The sequence below is a fragment of the Rhinolophus ferrumequinum genome, chromosome 22 (genome assembly GCF_004115265.2).
Source record: "Rhinolophus ferrumequinum isolate MPI-CBG mRhiFer1 chromosome 22, mRhiFer1_v1.p, whole genome shotgun sequence".
NCBI classification, from domain to species: domain Eukaryota; kingdom Metazoa; phylum Chordata; class Mammalia; order Chiroptera; family Rhinolophidae; genus Rhinolophus; species Rhinolophus ferrumequinum.
Window position 1 is genome coordinate 2642947 of NC_046305.1, and position 25048 is coordinate 2667994.

General features: G+C 60.2%; 1 protein-coding gene across 2 annotated transcripts; it reads right to left on the minus strand.

Moving 5' to 3' along the window:
- Window positions 1-2986: 2986 nt before the first annotated feature.
- On the minus strand, window positions 2987-22605 carry OLFML2B (olfactomedin like 2B). Of its 2 annotated transcripts, XM_033093620.1 has the most exons (9): window positions 22032-22605; window positions 19911-20174; window positions 18196-18303; window positions 14312-14485; window positions 9766-9973; window positions 7805-8311; window positions 4447-4623; window positions 3425-3996; window positions 2987-3260 (listed from the first exon to the last, which is right to left on the minus strand). In XM_033093620.1, the coding sequence occupies exons 1-9, from the start codon at window positions 22200-22202 to the stop codon at window positions 3201-3203; spliced, it is 2241 nt and encodes a 746-aa protein (XP_032949511.1). In that variant the 5' UTR covers window positions 22203-22605; the 3' UTR covers window positions 2987-3200. The 2 variants fall into 2 exon arrangements, with proteins under 2 accessions (XP_032949511.1, XP_032949512.1); XM_033093621.1 differs by having other exon boundaries at window positions 2987-3996; window positions 22032-22604.
- Between the last annotated feature and the right edge of the window lie 2443 nt (window positions 22606-25048).

Genomic DNA, 25048 nt, shown 5'->3' on the forward strand with positions numbered 1-25048 from the left:
CTCTCCTCCGACCACCCAGCCATCAGCCCCTGGCCAGCACCTCCCTCAGGTCCCACGCTGTGGTGCTCTCAGCCCCACAGCCGGGACCGCCCAGAGCACTGGAGTGTCCAGCCAGTGGTTCCCCACGGGAGCGCAGCCCAGGGCAGGCCTCCCCTGTGCTCGACCTCTGCCCGTCCTGCCCACGCCTGGCCTCGCCAAGGAACAAGACGTAGACTGGCTGCCCCAGAGATAAGCCTGGGACGCTGGCTCATGTGGGACAGTCTGCCCTGCAGGAATGCCACACCCCAAGGGTGTCCCTGTGACATACACACAGAGGGCAGTGCCATTGTGAGATCACAGGCAGAGGGCTGGGAGGGGCCACTGGAGGCTGCTGGGAGGGTCGTCAGCCTCTGTGTGACCAGGCCTGAGCTCTGGTGGCCAGAGGCCAGCATATCAGTCCACCTTCTCTGAGCTGGGCCCTGGCCGACCACTGATAGGGAGGGACACAGATGTCCCCCAGCCATGGCTGCGCTGGGGAGGAAAATGGGTGGCACAGCAATTTGGGGTGCCCAGGTTGGCGTATGCTCAAACAGGAGGAGACGGGGTGCCACCCAGGCAAGCCAGGAAGCCTTCCTGCAGGAGGTGGGCTTAGGGTACGGCCTTAGGGAAGGGAGAATTCAGTCAGGCAGGGAGTGGCTGGGGGACACCCGTCTGGACACTCCAGTGGAGGAACGTGCACGTGGCCAGTGGGCCTGGCCTATTGGTGGCCGTGCTGCCCAGGGAGGCGTGACTGGCTGGCAGGTGACTTTCTGTATCTCAAAGCACCACTTTGGTGCTGAGATTGGTTTCGAACAATCCTGAGTGGTTTCTTGAACGTGGATGCCTCTGTCTCAGGAGAGTCCTGCTCTGAGGAGTTCCCTTGGTGGGGACGCAGGCGCCATCACGGGCACCCAGGACACCTCAAGGCCCGTGGCCCTGGGCACAGGAGTTCCTTCTAGCACCCCTGACAGAGCCCCTCTGTACCATGAAGGTCTGGGGCGGTCCCCGTGGCCCTTCAACGGGGGACAAGCCAGTGTCGACACCCTCCAGTGGAGTTAACTCACTGTGCCCTCCTGTGGGACCAGCTCCTCCTGGCCACGGTGGGCTGCACACAGTCCATCCACATGTCTAGTGGACACGTGAGCTGGCCAGTCATGGAGTCTGGACAAGGAGCCACGGGGCAGCCAGCTGTGGGTACTCGAGCTCAGAGAGCACATAGGGGCGCTTTGTACAGTCGAGGCCGCCATGCTGGGCCATGAGCAAGACGAGTGACAGAAGCAGTGACAGGTCTCTGAGGGAGAGGGTGGGTTGACAGTTCCTGAATGTCCTCCTGGTCACTGAGATGGTGACACCTCGTTGGGTATCTGCAGGATGGCCTGTTGTGTCCTCACAACGGTCTTCCATCTGCGTGAGCCTCAGTGGGCCTCTGATCTCCGTGCCCACGGGTCCTGAGCACAGCCCCCGCCTGTGGGCCTCCAGGCTGGCTGAGCAGGAGGGTGGAGCTGGGTTCTTCCGAGGGCAGCAGGCACACCTCCCGTCCCCCTCTCTCCAAACCCCAAGCTGCTGTGCGGCTCCGGGAAGTTCACCAGAGTGTCCGGCCCCTTCCTGGCACAGCCGCTGTGGGCTGCACTCTGACACCCCCCTCCCCCCGCCCCGGGCACGCTGGCCAGCATCTCCTGCGAGCTCAGCTGAGGTCACATGGAAAATAACCGGGGACCAGGGCCCTGCCCCAGGCTGCCGGCCAGCTTCCCTTTGTGCTCCCTCCCTCCCTCTTGCACTCTCTGTCTCTCCCCCTCCCCCATGCCCGACCCCCCACTCTGTGTTACCACAGGTCAGATGGCACTCCCCTGAACCCAGGCGTGCTGTGCAGGAAAATTCACACCTACCAACTGGGAAAGCTTTAGAAGCCGGGAAGTCCCGGGACATTGTGCCCGGTGTAGACACCACAGCGTGGCAGCCCTTCCAGGCGGAAACGCACGGGGCAGATGGGCCTCGCTTCACACCACAGCACGTTCCCAAACAGTCCCAGACGATCTGCTTGTCTATGGTCTGCCTTGTTCCAGGAAAGGAAACAGAAAAACAACAACGATGGCACACACCAGGATGTAAATCAGAGAGAAAGAAAAGGAACATCGGAAATGCAAACTGGAAGCAGGAGAGGCAGGCAGCATGGAGTGCGACAATCCTGCGTGCCTCCCATGCGTGAGACTCAGTTTGGCCCTGGGCTGGCTCTCCAGCAGCTAGTGTGAGAGATGTGATGGGTCACCCAAAGCATGTGGAAACTGAACTCGGGAAAACAGAATCCTATTTCAGATTCATTAGTGGAGGGGTGGGGGGGGCACGCCAGCAGCAGCTGCTCCCTACATGGGTGGGGGCAGTGTGGCTTCCCACAGGAGTCATTTTGTGTCCCCCGTCCAGTGTGGTGTGAAGGACGGGGCTCGGCCATGCTCGGGAGGGGCTGTGGTCTCCCCGGCCTGTCCAGGACCAGCTCTTCCTGGAGAGGAAGTGGGAAGGACAGCCTGGCTGCGTGAATGTCCAGGGGAGGAGAAGATCGTGGGGACAGGCTGATGGATCGCTAGGTTGGTGGCAAGCGTCAGGAGGGGCGGGGACTAGGTCACATCACTCAGCTTTGTGTGTCAGCAGTGCTGAGTGCCAGGCAGCTTGAAGGAGGGGGAACAGACTCCCACATCTTGGGTAAAATGACCGGAGAAAAGCCGAGCAGGGCAGGGAAGCTGGTGTGGCAGTGGGAGAGGAGTGAAGAGACCAGGGCTGCGAAGTCAGTGAGTAGTTCAGACTCAGCTCCCCCCACACACAAGAAGGCCTCCCCCACCTCCCCAACCCCCCAGGAGGGACAGGAGCCCTTTGGGCAGAGGTCAGGGCCACACAGTTCTGTGCAGCACAGACCACGCCCGTTCCTGGCAGGGGTCCAGCTCTGGCCAGATCAGTGCCACACAAAAATGCATTTGGGTGATTTTAAATTTCTTCTTTATTAAAAAAGCATTTTTCTGGGTTTTTAAAACTTCTCCAGTACATAATTTTTTCCTGCCCCTTAGCTCTTCCTTCTTGCCTCTTTCACCCCTGCTCCCGGTGCCTCTGCCGGATGGAAACCTGTGCGGCGTCCAGACCTGGGGGCTGAGGGCACAGGGCTCGAAGGAAGGTGGTCACTGGTCAAAAGGAGAAGTTCATTTGCACAAAAATATAGACCGTGGAGGATGAACCAGCACATACACGTACGGATTGATCTACAACCCACATAAAAAAAATAGACCCAAGTTGTCATTTTACATTATACAAAATAATATATATTTTCTACACAGCACACATCCATCTGCACACGCACACACGCACACGCACGTCCGCGCGCGCTGGCCGGGGGTCAGTAGGCGAAGATGACGTGGTAGGTGACCTGGTGGCCGTTGTCCCAGGCGTAGAGCAGCCGGTCCTTGGGGTTGTAGTCCACCTGCGTGGTGTAGGCGTACTCGTTCTCGAACAGCAGCCGCGGCACGATCTGCGTGTGCGTGTGCGTGTCGAAGGCGTAGGAGATGCTGGCGTTGCGCTGGCTGCGGCTGTCCACGGCGTACAGCACGCCGCAGATGACGAAGCCGTTGCCGTACAGGTGCCTGCGCAGCCCGGTGCGCCACGTGGTCTCCTTGTGCGTGCTCAGGTCCGCGGCGTTGAGCTTGCTCAGGACGATGACCTCCTGGCTGAAGCCCTCGTCGTCCAGGGCCGGGTAGATGAGCCACAGGCCGTTCTCGTCCACAGCGAAGTCCACGTCCGAGTGGCCCTGCCAGCTCCAGGGCGTGGCCTCCTCGTAGGCCACGTCGTGCAGCATGGCCCAGGCGGCCACGTAGCGCTGGCGCAGGTCGTACTTAATGATGTCGCGGGTGAAGGCGCGGTTGTAGTAGAAAGCCCCGCCGTACACCACGTGGCCCGTGCCCACCCAGCTGTAGGGCAGCTTGTAGGAGTTGCTCCAGCGGCCTGCAGGGTGACAAGGTGGGCAGCCCAGGTGCTCAGAGCAGCCGTCTGGAGCCCAGGTCTGCCTTGGGGCTCCCCCACTTTCTACTTTTTATAGCAAATTGCTTAACCTTTCTGCACCCAGCATCCTCACCTGTCGCGTAGAAATAACCACTCCTACTCGCCCCACTGAGCTGTCCCAAGGACACAGGTGCTACCCCGTGTGAGCCGTCAGGACCACGGGAAAGGGACGGGTTCCCTACAGTCTCGGGTCCAACACCAGGCCATCCCACGTCCCCGGGCTGGGAAGGAGGGCAGAGCTCAGAGATGGGAGAGCGGACGACGTGCGGGGGCGTGATGGTGGGTGTCCTGCTCCAGGGAACGTCCTGTCACCACCCAGAGACCTGGCCGTGACCAAGGCAGAGGACAGTGGGGAGGGAAGGACTGACGGACCCGGGGAACCCCCACACGCACCCTGTTTGAAGTTCTCCAGGTTCCGGAACTCCACCAGGGTGTTGCCATAGTAATAATTGGTGACGTAGATGCGCTCGTCCTTGGCCAGGGCGTCCTTCATCCAGGCGCCTTCGTTGCGCCCGTAGGTGTTCTGGGTGGTGGGCCCGGTGATGGTGGACAGTGTGTCTTTGCATCTTCCTGAGGGAAAGGGGGATGGAAAGGTTGGGATGACGGAAGAAGTACCCCCAGGTCTCCGCTGGCTCCCCCACCTGGAGACTGAACTCCTGGGCAGGTCCAACAGCCCCGTGAAACCTGAGCCCGGACATGTCTCAGCATTGGTGCTGCTCCTCATCCATCCTACGCTCGGCTCCATCCTGACGCCGTCCTGAGCCACCGTCACCACCATGCTTTGCTCCTGCTGCCTCTGACTTCCCAACCCTAATGACCTGTCCCCATGGATCGCAGCTCCGATTCCTTTTCTGACATCACGTCCAGCTCCCACCATGCTATGAATGCACTTTCTTGCAGGACACATGCTCTTCCATCTCCACATGGCCAACCCCCCACACCGAGGCACAAGCAGAACTTCTGAAACTTGCATGAATACACAGCAGCACGACAGGTGTGACCAGAGGTGAGGACGCTGCAGGTGTGACCAGGAACTTGGAGCTCCACCAGCTCCTGAGGGGCCCCGAGGGGCTTGGTCCAGGCCACTCACGGAGACCAGCCCTGACTGAGCAGTGGGTGTTCATGCCCGAAGCCAGCTGCCAGGTCACACCTGAGAGCTGTCTCCAAGGCTGTGTCCCCATGACTGCTGTCAGCAGGATGTCAGGGCCCCGTCTGGAGAACTGGAGGAGCAGGGAGCTTGCTCTGGCTGTGGGCACCTCCTTCTAAGGTCAAGTCTGCCTTAGTGGCACCAAACTCCGCACTGTCCTGCGTGCTCTTGGTGAGACCTACTGCCAGCAGAAACAGGTTGGGCTCTAGGCCAGGTCGAAAGCCTGCAATGCTTATATGCAATGTTTTCATTGCACAGGGCCCTGAATGACACTGAGACCACGCGTGACCACAGTGCACGTGCCCTTCCTGTCTTGACTACTGGGTTTTGGAGGAGCGGCGAAGGGAATGGAGGGGCAGTGGGAGAAGCAGAGGAATCCAGCTCTTACAGCTCCAACGCCCCTCCTGGTGACTGGCACCAGCACAATGCCCCCCACCTGCCACCAAGCCTGGGGCACAGATGGGCGAGAGTGAGCAAAATAATTGGTCCCTGACATTCACCCGCAACAGAGGAACAGGGGCCTTCAGCCTAGATTTGGGGTTCTCTAAATTCCAGGCCACCCCATTTCCAGATTGTTTTAATCTGTTGGCATCTGTTCTCTCCCCCACCCATCAGAGGTGTAGGAAGGAGCCCAAGCTGGCAGAGGGATGGACATGGTTTTGCTGGCAGGCCCCCGTCAGGTGCAGTTGGCAGGGTCCTGGCAGCTCTGTGGGGTTTACTGGGTCCTGGTCTGCAGTGGGGAGGGATTGGGACTCTAAGACACAACAGAAGCTACCAGTTAAAGCCCCCTCCCCCGCCTGCGCTCTGCAGGAAAACCTGTCATTCCTGGAGCTGAGGCTAGCCCTGCATGCCGTCCCCAGCAAGGGACGTTTCTAATGTGCCCCTTCGCCTGGCACAGAGGCACCCCTAGCTGTGTGCTTCACTCCTGGTGTCTTGTGGGCTCTGGTCCCTCTCATGCAAGGACACCTCCTTTCTCGGCCCCAACTAATTGTTCTTCCCCCTTCGAGACAGCGAGTCAGTGTCTTTCCAGAGGGGAGTCTGTCTGACCCCTTCGACCCCGACCTGAAGTGGCGCTCACATGTCACATAGGAGCTTGTGACCAGTACTGCCCTTCACCTGACACCTGAATGTTGTTCCTTCTTGGAACACGCTTGCGCCTTTCAGAATTCAGTCCGACAGTCATTCCCTCCACCAGGCGCCTGGCTCCGTACCCCGCCCCACGTGTCCCAGTGTGTGTCCCCCGGCCACCCCGGCTCCTGCTGTCGGCCCTGCCTGGGGCGTCCTCACTGCCCAGGGAGCTGGTGACCTTACACATCCGCCACCTTTGGCCTGTGCTCGGCCACCTCAGCACCCCCGACCCCCTCATCTTGCATCACAGCTGCGCGGTGCAGGCTGCAGAAGTCAGGAGTGGGTCCACGCTCTAGTCTGTTTCTAGGGCCACAGGCCCTGGTGGTCACTGAAGGCCCCAGAGGTTTGGGAGCGCTGAGGCGGGGAGGCTGCCTGTCGAGTGACTCAGGGTGTGACAGGGACAGTTCCTGGTCCTGAGTTTGGGTGCTGTGGAGACTCCAGCCAGCACTGCCCATGACAGCAGCCCTAACACGCCACACAGCCGGCAGGCCACCCCAGGCCCATAGCCCTGCCCCGCCGGGTGCTTTGTGGGGAGACATTCTTCCCAGGTGGTGGTATCTCCTGGCTTCAGCTGTGACACGGGCTCTCCCTGCTGCTGTCATCCTGACTGTCCTCTGCCTGCTCCTCCCCACCCCCGCCCGCCCCCACCAGCCCTTCTAAACCACAGCAGGAACTGCCGCCCTACAAGTCTGAGACTCCTCGGACGTGTGGCACAGCTGCTGGTCTCAGGAGCGTGTTTTGGGGAGCTGGCCGCCATCACTGCCGGCATCTCCCCTCACCCTTGGCCCAGAGCTAGGCTTCAGCCAAGCACTGTTCAAACAACCAACAGGTACCTCTGATTGACCTTTTTCTGGACTCTTTCTGAGGATAATAGCGCACACCTGGGGGGACGTTTAGAACCGTGGGGTAGGCTGTTCCTCTTAAAAGGAGCCCCCGTAAAACCATGTCTCAATAGCCACAGTCAAAACTGCCAGACTCCTTAAGCAGCAAGCGAGCTTACGGGCAGTGGACCAGGGCTGTGTCCATTTCAGCCCAACGACTGTTACTGACCTGACGACGGGGACCTAGCCACTCCCCTGCTCCCCTCCTCTGTCCTGCGGTTTCCCCCAAGAGGAGCCCCTTTGATTTCGTGACCTGGCAAACTCGCTGCAGAGGATGTAACTCGGTCCGCACCACCGTGTACCCACCCCCATGGAGAAGCCGAGCGCCGTCAATCAAATGCCCGTGACACTGACTAGCGAAGAGGAGGTCTCGGTTCCATGGATTCATAACATTTTAGAAGGCGGCTTCCCACTCTTGTCACTGGCACATTTTGAAAACACAAACCCTGGACGTTAAAACTGACCACTGGTCAAAGGCGGAACTCCACTTGCCTGTGAGGACGTCTGCCCGAGCCCCTCCCTCTCCCTCAGTGTTTCCAGGCTCAGCCCTTTACCTGCGCGGACCAGGAGGCCAGGCCAGGTACAGTGCACTCACCTATGACGTTCCGGATGCCATCTTCCTCCTCGGGGCTCAGCGTGGGGCTGGCGGGGGCCGTGCCCCGCCCGGCAGTGGTGTCCTTCCCCAGCGAGCCTGTGCTGACTGTGGTGGAGGGCACTGGGGCCAAGTGTGCGCTCTCCAGAAATGTGTCCTCAGGAGCCACTGGCAGAGAAGCTGGGGCGGGAGGTGGCTGGGCTGCCCTGGTAGCCACGGTGGTGGCTGGTGCCTGAGGGGCAGCTGTAAGGTGCCCCGGGGGCTCTGGAAACAGGGTTGGCAGTGGTGTTGACGATTGTTCAACTGAGGTGGAGACAGTCGGGGTAGGGGTGTGGGGGGCCGAGGGAGAGGCCTCCGGCCATGCCGAGGGCAGGGCTGTGGTCTCGGTGCCCACATCTGCGGCCACAGCAGCGCCGTGGCGGGTGGCACTGGTCAGCAGGTCGTTGTGTCTCAGGAGTTGATCTTCAATCAGCAAATCCACTCCGCTGTCGCCGCTGAAAAACTCGTCTTCTGGGGAACAAGCACAGGGCTGTGTGTGGCTTGGGGACAACAGCCATTAGATGACCCAGGGGAGGCGTTTCATGGGGGCTCGTTCCCTGCGGGACACCTGACGCAGACATGGAGTCCCGCTCGGGTCAGACCAGGGTGGAGGGGCACGGAGGGAGGAGAGCTCCCAGGAGGAGAGCTCCGCTGCTTCGCCCCACTGGGGACTCGGGCCACCAGGGGTCTGCGGCCCTGGGCTTGGGAGCCTGGGAGGAAGTCAGTCACCGTCCACCCATCACGGAGCAGAGATTAGGGAGCAGGCACAGTGTGAGCAAAGCAAAGATGGCCTCACGGCGCGTCTGTCAAGAGGTGGAGACACTGACAGCACAGACAGACAGCGCGCTGGAAGGTGCGTGAGGAGGGTCCAGAGAGCGGGGTGACGGACGGACGCCGTGGCCAGGGCGGACTGGGGGGAGCAGAGATGCGAGGGCTGAGGGCCGTGCGGGAGTTCACCAAGCGGCTACGGAAGGCCGTCGGGGAGACGACGGCAGCCGTGCAGAGGCCCTGAGGCGGGACGCGCCCGCGGGGCTGAGGGCAGCGAGGCCGGTGTGGACTGGGCGCAGGGTGCGAGGGGGGAGTGGCAGGTGAGGGCAGAGGGAGCGGGGGAGCTGGTCGTGGGGGGCGTGGCGCTGAGTGTGGGCTGCCCTTTTTATTCTGAGTGAAAGGGGGTGAAGTTGGTGGTCAGAGAAGGAAAATGGGGAGCCAACGGCTTCCTAGAGCGGACACAGAGGTCCAGCCACAGAAGAAGTAATGGGGAAATGGGTACATTCCGTCTGCTCAGCAAAGACACCTCAAAGGACTGGAGAGGCAGACCACAGGCCGGGAGAAAGTGTCGGCCACACGCGTGACTGACAGGCACTGGCCCTAGAACGTGCAGGAAGCCTCCCACAAACCAAAGGGGAGAAAAGACAATGGACGTGCTTGTGTTACGGACGGGCAGAGGGATTTTGGCCTGACTTAGGAGGCGGAGGGGGCGGGGCGGGGAGGGAAGCCGGCTTTCTGGGGTGCTGGCGGGGGTGTGGAGGGAGTGATGGAAGCAGCGGTGGGGGCATCTCTGCCAAGTCATGAGAACGGAGAGGGGTGGTGAGTCTTGGTCAAGAGGCCCAGGAGTGAAGGGACGGCCGGAGGCACCCGCGAGCTGCCCCCACCCAAGCCACAGTTTCCTCGTTTGCCCGGAGTGCCCTCGGGTCCCCCCAGCTCTGCCGGGTGGCCTTCTGCAAGCCCAGAGAGGCCAGGGACCTGCCCCAGGACACTCAGCAAGTGGGGAGGAAACGCAGCAAGAACCTGGTGATGGCATCTCAGGGAAGTCTCAGGTGACAGCGGTGGGCGTCACAGCAGTGAGCACACTGCAGGGGGCGTGTGGTCACGCTAGGCAGTGGCTGCCCCCACCCGCCCCTGGGAGGCGCCGTGACCCCACTCACGCTGCTCTTCCATGTCGTCCTCCTCAGGATCCTTGGCTTTGTAGTAGGTGACACCACGAATGACGGTGGCTTTGGAGGCCGGCCGGCCCCTCAGGTGGACCTGCCTGTGCAGCGGCCGCAGCGGTTTCAGCACGGCGGGGGGCGCCAGGGGCCCAATGGAGCTGATGTGCTGGGACTCGGTCTCCTCCTGTAGAAGCCGCTCCTCATACTGCTCAGAGGGGACAGAGGCGGAGGCGGGTCACCATCAGAGAGGCCAGGCAGGCCACACAGGGACGGGCCATCCCAGGGCACCTCCTCGGGGCGACGCAGCTTCCGTGGCCTTACGTGTGCTCACTGATTTACCCTCGTCCCAGCCACAGAGGGCGTGCAAATTGCCTGAGGCCCCACAGTGGGTCAGTGGTAGACACAGGGTTTGAACCCCGCCAGTCGGGCCAGAATCTGCAGGTCCCCTCTCAGCCCTGGCCTAGCGATGCTGGGTGACAGGTCTGGTGTCAGTGGTTGCCAGCTTGGGCAGGCTGGGACATGAAACCTGGGGACCGAGACACAGCCTGAAAGAAGCACGACTGCGTCCACTTCCGCCATCAGAAGGGACTGTCCCAACCCGCCCCTGCATCCAGAAGGAAGCCCCACGTGCCTGGCCTGGCACCCTCCACCCTGTCCTGCCCACCCAGTCCCCCACTCTCGTCACGGGGCTCCCGCCTCTTGCCGTCTTGAACTCTGGGCCTGGCTCCGACCTCTCTGTCTAGAAGGCCACTCTGCCTCCCCAGGTGATTGCTGTTGAAATCTCCCCGCTTCTCCAGGCTGAGGTCACACTCCCCACCCTCTCGCTCAGAACTGCACTCCTGCCCCCCTCACGCTGTGCTGTGTGGCACTGCTCACGGGCCACCCAAGTCCCATCTCCGTCTCCTCACTGGTGGGAAAGTGGTTTGTGGCAGTGCTCAGGGCACCGAGGTCTGGCCAGCGGTGGGGACAGCTTTTGGACAAGGTCCTCACAGGGGGGCTGACTCAACTGGAAGGCGTCTTGCTTTCCCTCGTTTCTCTGGCCTGAGATGGACAAAAGGGCTGGAGCTGAGCAGCCACCGTGTGACCCGAGGGCACTCAGGGTGGAGCTCACCAGGGAGTTCTTGCCGCTAACCACACCCCCCCTGGACCTGTCCACCAGAGCCCTGGGAGAAGGAACAGCCGCCCCGCTTGTGCACACTGGACCCCACTCACTGCCGAACACGCCTGATGGATACAAGTCTGCACGTGCATCGCAGCCCCTCCCCCGCCTGCCTCCCACGGGCATCATGTAAGGATGTTGTCTGGACTGTGACCCCCTAGGGTGGCAGAGACCCCCTTTGTTCATCTCTTATCCCCTGGGTGGATGCTCCTCGTATCTGTTAAGTTTTGAATCATAACAATTCTCCAGGAGCTGTCTGCATCTGTGACTGGCTCCGACATCCTGTCAGATCAAACGATGCCCCTTGGAAAGAAAGCCTCTGTCCCCAGATGCCTGGTGCCCTGAGGGGTACAGCAAGACCTCTGCAGTCACTAAATGCTCGCTGGCAGGGACCCAGCCACCGTGGCCAGCATTGCACAGGAAGAAGCACGTCAGGCTCCAGGGGTGACCTTTAAAGTCTGGCCTGGAGGAAACACGGAGCCCTCGTTCCCAACCAGCCACACCCCCGAGTCTGCTCTGGTTTTCCCGTGACGAGAGACTTTATCCAGATGGCACAACAGACATGCGTTCCTGGCACCCAGCTCACAATGGAGACTGAGACCTGGAAGGCAGGGGACACCTTTCTGCCAGCGTCCCCTGGCTGGGGCCTGTGAGCCGCCCAGAAGAACCCAGCAGACGTGTCCTGGGCACCCGTCCCCACTCCTGCCCCCCTTCCCGTTTCTGGCTGGTGAGGTGACCTTCGGCTGGTGGTGGTGATGCTGCAGCAAGCATCCATTAAAGTCAGACATGTCCCTTTATACTGTTTGAACCCCTGCAACACCGGGGCAAGGTCGACACTATCCACATTTCATAGATGAGGAGAGAGGCTTAGAGTCATGGAGCAATTTGGTTGAAGGGCAGTTGATTTAAGTGGCTGGACGGGCACTTAGGAAGTCGCCGGGCCATTACATAGGCCCAGGGCTGCCCGCCTTCGGAGCCTGTGCTCTTCCTGACGTTCAGCCGCGGAGCCCACAGCTGTGACCACGGGACTGGCTCGTGCCCCATCCAAAACCTCGTTGACATGCCCTGGTCTGCAGGGCCGTGGTCTGGCTGCTGCCCAGCAGGCCTGGGGACCCCTCATTTCCCGCTGGAAAGAGCTGCCTGGGACGCTGACAAGATGCCCCGCCCTTGACTCAGACGCCATCTAACTGCTGGACGCTGGTGTTCCTCTGCTTTGCCACAGCGGCTTGTCATTTATTCACGGCAAACCCCAGGAACTGTCTTTAATCCTAGGCTCTCAGAGATGGGCGGGGCTCAACTCTTCCTCAGACAAGGGGGTGGGGGAGGACTGCACTCAGCCTGTGCCCGAGAACTCACCTCACCAGGGACAGCTGTGCGGGCGGCAGTGGCCCCACGAGCTTTGATCCTCCGTTAGGCCGAGGGTCTGTTGTATGACGTCCCCTCCTGGCTCCTGCTGTCCCCAGTCCCAGCCTGCCCCCAGAGCCCCTGACCAACCCTCCAGGCAAGGACTTTCTCGGGGAGAGGCTTCTAGCAACTGCCACCCACTATTCTGAGAAATCTCGGTACCACCTACAAGAACCCTGAAAACACCAACCAAACCCAGACGCTCCCTTCGCCCCCTGTCATCGTGGGATTCCCTCCAGGGACAGAGAGATGACAGGGAGGGGAAGAGCCAAGCCTTGGGCCCCTCCTGGGCCTGGCTCTGCCCCCCACCGTGGGCTGGGAGATTCTGCTAACGTCAGCAGTGTGACAACTGGGGACCTCAGAGGGAAAGGGCTTTGCTGAGCAAGGAGAACAAGTTTGGTTTGGTTTGCTGTTCGCCCTCGGAAATCTGAGCTGAACACACCACATAATGTGTCATTGAGACGAGGGTGGCGCTCAAGCCAGAGGGCAGGGAGCAACGGGTGCCACTGGGCCTCTGTGGGATGCGTGGGGCCTCCAGGTCCCCTGCAGCCCGAGTGACCTTGGCTGTTTGGCGTACGAGCTCCGCCCTGCTCAGGGATGGCCCACCAAGGAGACTAAACACATACGCAGTAGCTGGCACATGAGGACACTCAAAATGGGACACACACTCTGAAGGAATGTTGTTTCCCAAAGCATCAAAGTAGCCATCACGGGGGAGGCCAGACAATGACTGGCCGTCCTTGTGTGGGGTTTCTGGCTGGGGACCAGTTTGCTGGGCAGGTGCTAGCATCACACTGTCTTCAGCAGACCGGCCTGCTGTCCTGCCTCCGGGTCCCAGCGACCCCCAGACTGCAGCGCCGTCGCCTGCCGAGCGTGTCTGCCCAGAACCAGGCCATGTGCTTCTTCACTGACGCCAGGTCTCAGTGACGGAGGCCAGACTCCCACCGGGCAATGCCATCAGCCCTTTCCACAGCTGCCGCACAACAGTTTCGGGCCCTGGCTGTCCCTGTCCCAGGCCCTGCCCCACGAATCCCTGCGCACTGCTCCAGGCCAGGGGAACCCTGGGGCACACCTGGGCTCTGCCCGCCACTCCCCCACCCCCGTGGGGCCTCCTCACTGCTGCCCCCTGGTGGCCAGGCGCCGTCACCACCTCCTGCACACCTGCGCGCTGGTGTGTCCACATTCTGGCAAGTCCTGCCACCAAACTATCCGTTTCCCCCACTCCTGGGCTAGCTCCCAAATTAACGCCAGTTTCTTGGACGTCGATTTAGGGGATAACCCCACAGGTAGAATCGTAACACACTGAACCATCGGCGCATAAACGCAACTTAGTAACGGGAGCCAAAGGAAACGGGCGCCAAATGCGGAGGTACTTTGAAGCACGTAGGTGTTTTGGCCTCGCCCCAGTCCCATTAGATACTGGCCGGTTCCCGCACGGTGACGTCGTGCTCCGGACGCAGCGGGGTTGGAGAGTCCCTGCCACCGCGTCCCGGCCATGCCTGGGTCTGTCTGCTCGTCTGCAAAATGAAGGTACCAGCCTGTGCCCGGCCCCTGCCCGGCCCCCTGGCGCCGTCCGCACGGCGTAGTGAGGACAGTGCAGTGCCTTCTAAACTCCCTGTAAATAGGCCACATGGCTTCCTTACCGCTTCCAGACTGGGGCACTTTTGACGGGCTGTGAATAATTATGCCGGGACAGTGGGAGTCAGCGGGATGGTCCCTTACGAGTGACCACATGGCCTCCTTACAAACGCCTGGGGTGCTCAGAGGCGGCACGAGTGTAACGAAAACGGGCCCGCAGTGGAGTGCTGGCGTCACACCTGCTCCCTGAACCTCAGTGTTAGGTAAAGGGGTCAGCCTCACCCCGTGTGACCCCATGTGACCCGCACAGGTGTCCCACGAATGAGGTGGGGCCAGGCCAGGCCAGGGAGGGGCTCGGAGCCCAGGCTCGGGGCGCGTGCGCGGTGCGGGGCTGGGCGGTACCTGTCGGTGGGCGTAAGCGGCCGCCGCGTCCCTCTGCAGGGCGGCGCGCATGTCCGGGGCGCTGTCCGCGCTGCGGGAGCAGTTCTCTCTGCCTCGCTTGTTCATCTCAGTTCGAATTTCTTCCATGTCCTCTTTGATTTGCTCGTTTTCCTTGGTGAGGTTTTTAGAAACTTCCTGAGAAGAGAAAAAAAAATTAAGAAGACGACCTAGTAAGGGGCTCTGAAGAGAAGCAGGTGGCCGACCCGCCGGACAGGCCGAGACTCCGGCCACCAAGCGACTGGGGTGTGTCTGGCCCTGTGCTGAGGACGGGTTCCGGGTCCCAGGTCCTCTGGGCAGTGTGGCCCCAGCGTGTCCCTCTGCTGGAAGCACTGCCCACCACCCAGTTTTCCCGATAACCTGTGTGTCTAAGGTTGAACGTGGCTGAAATGAAGGCCCTAAATACGCCTGGGCTTCTGGTCCTGGGGCGGGGAGATGACAGCTGTCAGGGGAGGGCCCGCACTGCAGGACAAAGGTGACCGGCCACGCCAGGTTCTGTGAGTGGCACCCGTGAGGCTTCCTGAGCTCAGAGTGAGGGTATGGACTTGGGCACAGAGGTGGCGTCCTGCAGAAGGGGAATGCCGTGTGGGGTCTGTCGGCCAGCTGAGTGGAGCCCTTTCACCTCAAGTAATTTTTGAGACATTTGCTACAGTGAGCTCCAACGTCGTCCGGCGTTGGCTCCGTCCCAGGGTTTCTGACTTTACATGGCATGCTCCCTCTGGGTCCTGTTTAGGAGGGTGGTGGGCAGCAGTGAGGTCAGGGCCAGGTGCCTCTGCTTTCCATCTTTAATAGACAGACGGGAAGTGGAGCCGCTCGGAGGCTGCCAGGCATAGCCCACAGCCTGGCAAGATGCTGCTACGTCCTGCGTCCTAGACAGGAGCCCCGATGGCTCAGAGCTGGGGGTATGCACGTTTCCAGGCCAGCGGTGACACCGGACGCTGTGGCTCTGGTGCCCAGAGAGCCCCCTTGGTCTTGTTAGAGCACTGGTTCCAGGCTCCAGAACCCCTGGCTGTGCCCCTTCATCGCACTGGGCGGGCTGGGTGTGTCCCGTGGCCTCAGGCCGTGCCAACCTGTCCAGATCACAGAGTTAACTGTGAGAACTGAAGCCCATGACAGATGTCTCAGGAAGGCCCAGACGAGCGGTCACTCCAGACAGTTCTCGGGAGCAGCCAAGTGCCAGCGTTAGGAGCATGGATTCTGGGGATGGTTTGTTTCACATCCCAGTGCTGCTGTTGCAAGATCTGTGACCTTGGGCAAGTCACTAAGTCCCTGTGCCTCAGTGTGCCCACGTGTGAAATGGGGACAATACCAGCACCCTCCCTGTGGGTCGTTATGGAGAGTAAAGGGGTTAATGTGAGTGGACGTGCAGGGCACAGGCTAACTGGCTGGGAGTTTCCACAGAAGGCGACAGTTGGAATGGACCCTGGAACTCATGTCTCGCCTTTCACTTCTCAGATGAGGAAACAGGCCCAGGGCAAGGCTGTGAGTGGCTCACGGTCATTTAGCTCAACTGGCAGGCTGAACCCGGCCTGTGCTTCCTGAGTGCACTCGCCCCTGGCTCTCCCAGCTGCAGCCAGGACATCAGAGGGGACAGGCCATGCACATAGGAAGGCATGGCGACATCAGAGCCCTGCAAAAGCTGCCGGCCGCTCAGTGTGGTCTGAGGCCAGCTGGAGCTGGTGAGAGATGCAGGCGCTCAGGCCCCACCCTGACCTGTGGGTGAGCTGCCTTTAACAAGACCCAGGTGACCCCCAGGTGATCTGCGTCTGTGGGGCGGAGCATCTGACGTGCAGGAAGCGGGAGTGGCTTCTGGAGACGCTGTGGGAGTGAGAGGCTGCTTTACAGGCGCCAGGGCTTTCGGGGGCCCTGGCGGGACCCAGTGCTTCTGTGGGTCCCTGAGCAGCTGCTGAGAACTGCGGCCCAGTGTCCCCCTGGTTCGAAGTGTTCCTTCACCGCGAATGCATTCAGTTCAGGGGCCAATTGGAAGCCAGGCCGACAAGGTCCCTGCTGTGGTGACAACCAGCCTCCATGAGGGGACGTCAGCGAGAAACGAGGAATGAGAAGGCATCTGCCAGTGACAAGTGCTGTGGAGGAAGTAAGTCAGGGCTGTGTGACAGGTGCAGGTGCTGCCCCTCAGCACGGTGCATGACGTAGCTCTGGGGACTGGGGTGTGTCCACTTCCGCTGCCCAGCAGACCCAGGCCTGCACTCCCGGTGATCCAATGGCCTGGCCTAAGTAGCCTTATTGCCCAAACAAGGCCCATCCAGTTCCTGAGTGGCTTGAAGGAGTCGGCACTGGCTGCGAGGCCCCCGGTGTGGGCTGCTGACGCAATGTGAGACCTTCTTGGGGTCTCCGAGGAGCCAGTGTTCTGGGTTTGCACAGAGGAGGGCAGGAGGCAGGCCCGGCGAGAGCCCTGAGTAAACACCAGGCTGGCGGGGGCATCACCCACCGGCCGCTATGTGCTCCCGTCCTTGGGCCCCACTCACCCGCACCCTGGGGGCTGGCCTTGCAGCTTCTCAGGGGCACAGAGGATGCCGCCCCCTCTCCCCCCCGGGCACTCTCCACTGGGCAGAAGGGCAAATCCTGTGACCTCATGCCTCAGGCTTGGCTCTGGACAGCTGCCGCAGTGGCAATACAGAGGGAAGGGCAAGTACACACAGAGGAGGGAGAGAGGGAAATGGGGCAGCCATGGCCGTTGGAGACCTGGGGATTCTGTCAGGAGTCCCTGGGGGAGGCTGGGCCAGGGGACCGAGAGGTGTTCACAGAGCAGGTGTCACGAGCTGGAGGGGCCTGCGCTGGGCGTGGGGGGCTGAGAGCAAGCCCACGATGCCAGAGGGGGTCAGGGCCATACAGACACACAGGCGCCAGAGGGCTCGCAGGCGGGGGGGCTGGGCATAGGAGGCTGGGGCACAACTTGAACGAGCCAGGGAGGTCAGGTGGGTGACGCTGCCCCCTGGGTCCTGACTGCGTCTGTACCGCGTCCAGCTGCTGTGCGTGCCTGGGTGAGAGTAAGCCGGAGACATTGGGGCCTGGGAAAGGTGACCAGGGTACAGAGCTTGGCAACCCTCAGTGGTCTTGTGTGTCCAGCCGGAGCAGGGGCGGGTGTGAGGGACGTGCTGCTGAGAGATGCCCAGACACCTGCAGGAGGAGACCAGGCTCGGCGCAGCTGGACCAAACCACAGCCCCAGCTGTGCGGCAGGCGTGGGCCCCACGTGACCTGTGGGCAGAGGGAGCAGGCTTCCTGTGAGAGTGACACGAGCAGGTGTGGGGTCCCTGGACCCCCGTGGGATGGCTGGAGTCCGGCAGCTCGCCTCACCCTTCCCTCCTCCGAGCCCCCAGGACATAAGGACCAGGTGGCCGGGGACAGCTGACAGCTGTCTCCAGCCGGAAGCAGCCGGTGCTTAGGCAATAGGACAGGCTGACGGAACAGGCCACAGCTGACAGAGACGGGCCGGCCTGGTGTGGGGGCTGCCAGCTGCCACGTTCAGTCACTCCCTCCCACAAACAGCCGCTGAGCTCTAGCCCACATCAGTGCTGGCTGAAACCTGGGCAACAAGGTGACTTAGCCCCAGACCTCCGGTGAGGAAGGTCCACAGCACGGGGCTCCAGCCACGTTGTTGTGTGGTTGGTTCTGTATGGAAATAGGAGGTATTTACACTTACATTTCACTGACTCCCTTTGTCATCAACAATTTACCTGCTTTTGGATGAGTGTTTCGTGTACATTTTTTCTTTCCAAAGAGTAGAATGGGTGACGTCTACTCAAGATATGTGCTTTCTGAAAAAATATTGCGATGTACTCTTGGGCTCGAGCAAGAGAAAGACGTGGAAAGCCCGCCTCGTCCTTACCTCCTCCAGCTTTCCCACCCGCCCCACCAGCCTGGTGGTGACGGAATGCAGCTTCAGGAGGTCCAGGCCGTACAGCGCCCCTTCCAGCATGTCAATGACGGTGGAGAGCTATGGGACAAGGGCAGGGTTAGTCCAGGGCCGACGACAGGGGCCGCCGTGGGAGGCCACCAGCCAGGGCCTGAGCAAGTGGGAGAACCTGTGAGAACAAGTGAAACTGTTTACACCGCTTATTAAATCTGTCCCTTGCACGCACATCCGTCTTCCCCACTGGACTGTGAGTTCCTTGAAAGCAGCGCCTACTTCGTCCCCATTTTGTCAGCACAGAACCTGCCCACAGCACGTGGTCTCTCAGTGCTCAGCAAAGTGGCTTGTGAGCTTCAACGCCAGGCGGAAATGCTTCTAAACACTCAGCTCCATTGTCTACTGGAGGTCTGGGAGACATCACGTTTTCCCTTAGCGCCGACAGCTAAACTGACCCCCGGGGAAAGGAGACCAGTGACCACATCTGAGGTGGCTCCCCACCTCTCAGTTGCCCCAGTACATGCTTCCTGCCAGTACGGAGCCTCTGGGAGGAGGGTGGCTGTGGGAGTATCCGGGACTGGCCAGGTATGGGCACTGTGGGCAGGTGACAGAGGCCAAAACTGAGCTCCCTGCCGAGGGCCCATCCCCGGCAGTGTGCTGGGCACACTTCCCCTTGTCTGCTCTCCCCCACTCCTGGTCTTGCTGTCACGTGGAAGGTCCAGCTGTGAAACACGTGTTTGGAAAGTCTCTCCCTGGCTGGTGGAGGCAGCTGAACCCTGGGTAGGGGACACGGAATGGTGTCTCGTCAGCATGCAATGTGACGACATGCTGGTTCCTAGGACACGGTTCTGCCTGCCTGTTCCAGGAGCCCCAAGGGCCCGACCCTGTGACCCATGATAGAACGTAGTTTCAGGCAGACCTGCGTCTCCGGGGGTGGCTGAGTCCCGGGACATTCACTGTCCACCTAAACATCAGTCTGCTTAAAGGGGTGTCGGTGACCACCAGTGGTGAGGGCGTGCCAGGCGCCCGCACACAGCAGCGCTTTCCACGGTCACTCATGGAGCCCGAGCCTGGGTCAGCCATTGTGCCCAGAGGGTACTGCATACTTGGCATCTCAGAGCAGCACAGGTAGATGTGACTCTTGCACCTTCAGCCAACGGGACTGAGGCCGGAAAGTTCAACATGTGGCAAGCAGTGCAGAGCTCGATTAGAACCCAAGTCTGTCTGACTCAGACCGAGCTCGTCCTACTGCCCCACGCTGCATGGGAAAGGGGACAGCAGGGCTCAGACGAGGCCCTGGCCACCTGCGGGGCCTCCCCAAGACAGCCTGAGCCTCACCACATGTGCACCCCGCTCAGAAGGTCACAGCGTGACGACTGCACCCCAGGCCCCACCTCCCCGGGCTGAGGGGCTCCCTGCTCTGGCCCTCGCCTCGCTGGGTGCCCAGGGGGCCCTGGTTCTCCTGGAGAAGGGCGGCCCAGGCCCATAAGGAGGTGGGTGCACTGCACATCAGAGCTGAAGGGACCGGTTTGTCAGCTCGTCAGCCGGGACCCACACACAGTCCTGGGGCCCGGGGCCCGACCTCCTCTAAAGGCCACAGCAGGTCCACCTGCTCCCGGCCTGCGACCCCAGCCCTGTTAGCCCATGTCCCTCGGGCACCCCTCCCGCATGGCGTCGCCCCCACCGGGGCTCACCTTCAGGTCCCTGCTGTCGGCTTCCCGAAGCTTCTGGAGCCTGAAGTCCCCCTCGCAGGGGTTGAGGGCGGATGGCGGAGCGATGCAGGCGCATTTGCAGGACGGCCCGGACGTGACCGTCTCCACCGTGTAGAAATCCTCCTTCCTGGCGGCCCCCTCGTTGACCCTCCGGCAGGCGTCTCGGCCCAGGGGCCTCACCACACACTTGCACTGGCAGTCGGAGCCCTCTGACACGGCCTTGACCTTGTCATAGTCTCCCAGCAACTGGACAGACAGAGAGGACTGTGGGCGTGCGAACACCGGCCCCCAGGGATACTCTCCACCCACTTGGACGGAGCCCTCCGTGGCCTGAAGAGGCCACCGCAGCACAGTCTGCCGACTGTGACATTCTTGAAGGCACCGCTTGTCTTAGGAAGCCGTGTACTCCTCTGGGCCCCAGCACCCTTCCAACGGTCCTGCCCACACCAGAACCCAGGTGAAGACTAAAGGAGAAGGGTGCCCCTGCAGTGACCAATGCCACAGACAGAGGGCACCAGCCGGGCACCAGGCGGACTTCTTGGAAGAGGTGGTGTTTGATCTGGGCCTTGAAGGATGGGTTAGATTTGGGGAAAGGGAGCTGGGCGTACACAGGCCCAGAAGTCAGGAAGGATCACTGAGATTAAGGCTTCATTTGGCTCCTCGAGCGGCTTCTGAACCTGAACCCCAGGCCCAAGCTAGGAGTGCGACCTGGCACACGTGCTGCAGTGTGAACCATCTCCTCCTGAGCCCTGCCTCCCAGCCCCCTGGGCCAGAAACACGGATGGCAGGCTCCCTGCAGCCACCCCTGGGCACTGGCTGCTTCCTCCTGTCCGACAGACCCTCACCCACCCAAAGCCTCAGCACGGACACGATTCCCTCCCACCGTCCTGACCCGGCAGGCAGGTACTGAGCATGTTGCCATGGAAACGTTCCTGGGATGCTGTCTGGGGGGAAGAAGGCTTGTTGTGTTTTTCTGGCAAAGGTTGGGTTTCTTCTAACACTAATGGTGGTTTTAGGGCTGTTGTCAAACACAGAATGCCTCAGTGGACAAAGGTGTGGTGGTTTGGGGTGACTGACATGGCTGTCTGCCCCCCAAGGCTCGCCCCAAATCCCACCTGCCTGCGCTGAGGCCCGCGGGAGCCCTTCCTTCAGAGGCACGGCTCTGGGAAGCTCTTGCTGATGGCTCTGCAGAGCCCAGACGGAGGGGTCGGAGGGAGGTTGCAGGGGGTGCAGGGCGTGCTTTGGCATAATTATGAAGGGAAGGCCGAGGAGACTGGTGGTTGATAAGTGTCAAAGTGGAGCCGGAAGGAGCCCTGTGCCACAGCGTGGCAGAGGTGCCAGCAGCGTGACGCTGTGGGGACCTTGTTCAGCCATGCGCCTTCCTCAGTCTCATGGGGACAGCCAGCGCACAGCATCGCGCTGGCTCTGGGGAGCACGAGACACTGTCCTGATGGCCTCGGGGTCTGGGCTGAGCCTCGTCAGAAAGCCGGGCACTGCCCACCCCCAGCGCCAGCTGTTCCAAGCCCGTGTCCTTAACTGTAGCACGGTGATAGGGTGCACGAGGATTGTCAGATAAACAAGTCTTTTGTAAAGGGACACTTTACAGAGCTGTCCCTATCAGCTGTCACTCGCCCCCTGCTGACCATCAGCCAGACCCGGTGGACCCGCGTGTCCACTCTTCCTCCCCAATCAGGGGGTCTTGTCACCAGCCCCTCTGGTCGGCGTCACCTCACATTCACCCTGTGCTTCTCCTGGGAGTCTCACTGCTGCCACGAACCTCTCCCCGTGGGGCGCACCATCCTTCCCCCTGCATCCTGCCAGCGTTAACCTCCCGTTCTGACAGCCACACACACCAGAGATGGCCCTACTTTCCACAGCCCTGAACCAAAACTCTGAGTGTTTCCCGTTTCGTCTCTGCTTTCTCCTGATTCCATCGGCTGGAAAGACCCCGTGACTGAGAGGACGGTTCATGTCCCTTCCCCTAAGAAAACGCTCCGATAAGTGAAAAGCCAGTGAGTGCCCTTCCCTCTGGCGCTGTCAGCGAGAGCCACCTCTCCTCTTGCCCCCACCCGGGGGGCGGAGGGCGGCCGGACCGCAGCCTACCTGAGATAACACATTCTCCTGGTTGTCCGCCTCGTTCTGCAGCGTCTCGTCCGTAGGAGCGCCGGTCTGCGTGCCCGGGGTCTCGCTGGTCCCTTTGGGGTCAAGGCCAGACACGCAGCCGGGAGCCACACCCAGAGCCAGGCACAGAACCAGCAGCAGGAGCCTGGCCATGAGGGCGCGGCAAGAGGGGTCTCTGCCCCCTGGGAGAACGGCAGGGGTCGGCAGGGTCGGGTCCAGGCAAAGACTGAGGCGAGAGGGAGTCTCGGCCTGAGCCCGAGGGTGGCTGCTCAGAACGCCGTCTCCCGCTGGGTGCGGCCGAGCAAGGCAGGCGGGTGCGCCCCGGGGACCCTGGTCATCTCCTTCCCGGCGTGAGCAGCCCTGACTGTGGGCCAGCGGAAGGAGGAGGTGGCACGGCCGCCGAGCGCGCTGTCCTCCACAGAAGGCTCTGGTGGAAGGAAGGGGTCCGGCAGAAGCGGCCGTGCGCGTCGAACTGGCGGGTGGTGGGGCGCCTGGGGCCGCCCGGGGAGCCTGGGGCTCAGGGCGCACGGGATGGGCTCGGGCTGCTGGGCGCGGGCGCAGCGGAGCGCTTGCAGTGGGAGGGCGGAGCCTCTATTGTGCCGGCCGCCGAGGGGCAGCCAGTGACAGCGCGGAGGAGGGAGCAGAGGGGGAGAGGAGGGAGAGTGTGGGGGAGGACTCAGAAGCGCCGCCCCGCCCCACCCCTGCCTCAAGGCGGTGCACACCCGCGGGGTGGCGAGGAAAGGGTGCCCCTTTCCTTCTTCTGACTGCAAATAAAGGAGAGAAGTGACCCTGAGCCCGGTGCCTGAGATTTGGGGTCCCCTGTGCCCACTGTCGCGGAGAGGAGTGAGTTTCCTGCACAGGAGGCAGGCGCGAGCCGCTGGGGGCTGGACGCCCCCATGCGCTGACCTGGGAGGGACAGAGCCTCTGCTCCAGGCGTCTCCCCAACCCGGCCCGCAGCTTTGAACTTGGCGCCTCAGTGGCTTTCTGGCCAGCCCCGCTCTGGAACCTGGTAACACCTCCACCCAGAGGACAGCTGTTGAACTCCCAGCTGGAATGCGCCCCAAGTTGTGTGAAGAGTGAGTACAGAGACAGTGGTTTTGTCAGTAAACCTGTGACAGTCTGCGTGTCCCTGTGGGTGAGCTACTGCACAAGAATCAAATGACGGGCAAAAGGAGTAGCTCTTACTATCTTCTTGGTTTATGATAAGGTTCGGGACTGTCACTAGATCTCCAAGAAGACGTCCATTTTCAACAGTGATTCTGTTACCATATCCCTTAGTTTGTGTCCCTTTTATAAACCTACCATGAAGATTAACAGTGTGTGAATTTAAGGAAAGTGCCTTTGGAGACAACTGTCACCCTGGAAATACTGAATAGAGCCAGACCCCTTCAAAGATGTGAGTCCTTGGGAAATTCAAACACCTGCCTCTTCTGCTAAAAAATAAGGGTTGTGATGACTGAAACTCAGGAGACTTCAGCTCAAACAAATGATCATAACTGACAGAAGTATAATAATAATAACCCTTATTAATGTATTTTAATTTTTGTTTTTTAAATCCCAGTCTCTGGACAAAAATGCAAGATCTGGGTGTCTGGGCTTATGGAAATGTCACACACACACACACACACACCTCCATGTATGCTATCGAATCTTTTCTGAAACTAGATGGGAGTAAACATCTGTACAATATAATTTTAAATTCAATTAAGTGTTAAATGTTGGCTAAGTGAAAGCAGCATGCTAGTTGCTAGACGTTTAATGAGGAGATAGTCCATGTCTTCCGGAGGGGGGGGCATGAACAGTAAGCAGATCAAGCACTCCCGTTGTAAGGCCGAGGAAGAGCATTTCCCAAGGGGCTTGAAGGAGGAATAGGTCACTTCTAGTTGAAAGGTCAGGATTTCATGAAGAGTGACACTTGTGGATCTTGAGATGGAATATATTTGCCAAGAACGACTCCTTGTGGTTATAACTGGGCCCAAATTCATAAGGAAAGTCTAGCAGCCACTGCTAACAGGCCTCTCACGCAGGCTGAATTTCAGGGGAAAGCTGAACACTGACCTGCCAGCCTCCTGCAGGCTGAGCCAATTCTTATAAAAGAATTTCTGGAGTTGTATTTTGACCAATGGGCTGAGACCTGCCCTTCCAATCAGAGCTGCACAACGATATCCTCATTTGCATCTTTAACAACCAATCAGAATGTGCAGTTCTGACCAATCAAGACAGTGCTATTGGGACCAATCAGATGATGCAAATTTGGTTTCTTAATTTGCATTAAAATGGACCAATCAGGGACCAAGGCAGACACTATATAAGCAGGCCTCCCCTTTGTCTCAGGGGAACGCACTTTTGGTTTTCACTGGAGGCTGCGTTTCCCCAGTTTACAAACTGTTTACCTGAATAAAGTCACCCCTTTTACTGCACCTCACATTGGGGATGCCTGTTGGCATTGGATTGGTGGCAGTGACCTTTTGTTGACAATCCATATAGTCTCTCTCCATGATACTTCTTACACTTCAGGTGTACAGATGTTGTGGACACTGAGAAAGAAGACACCTACCAAGAAGGGTTCTTGGTGGCTAACTGGGCTCAAATATAAAAGCAGAGCATAGTTGCTGTTTCTAAACAGGCCTGTCGTGCAAGCCATGTTTCAGGGACAGGCCTGAACTGACCTGCCTGCCGGCACTGTTCCTGCCAGCTGAGCCAGCCCTTATAAAGGACTTCCTGAAATCGTATTTCAACCAATAGGACTGAGACTTTCCCCATCCAGTCAGAGCTATGCAACTGTATCCCGATCAGCATCTTCATTGACCAATCAGAGTGGCTCCATTCTGACCAATCAGGACAGTGCCTTTTGGACCAATTAAACTTTGAGGATTTGCAGTCCTCATTTGCATGATGATGGACCACTCAGGGACCAAGGTCTGGGCCTTCTCTCTGGATAAGTCAGCTTCACTTTCCCTTTCCATTGAAGACCGTTTCACGGGCTGAAGCTGAGACAC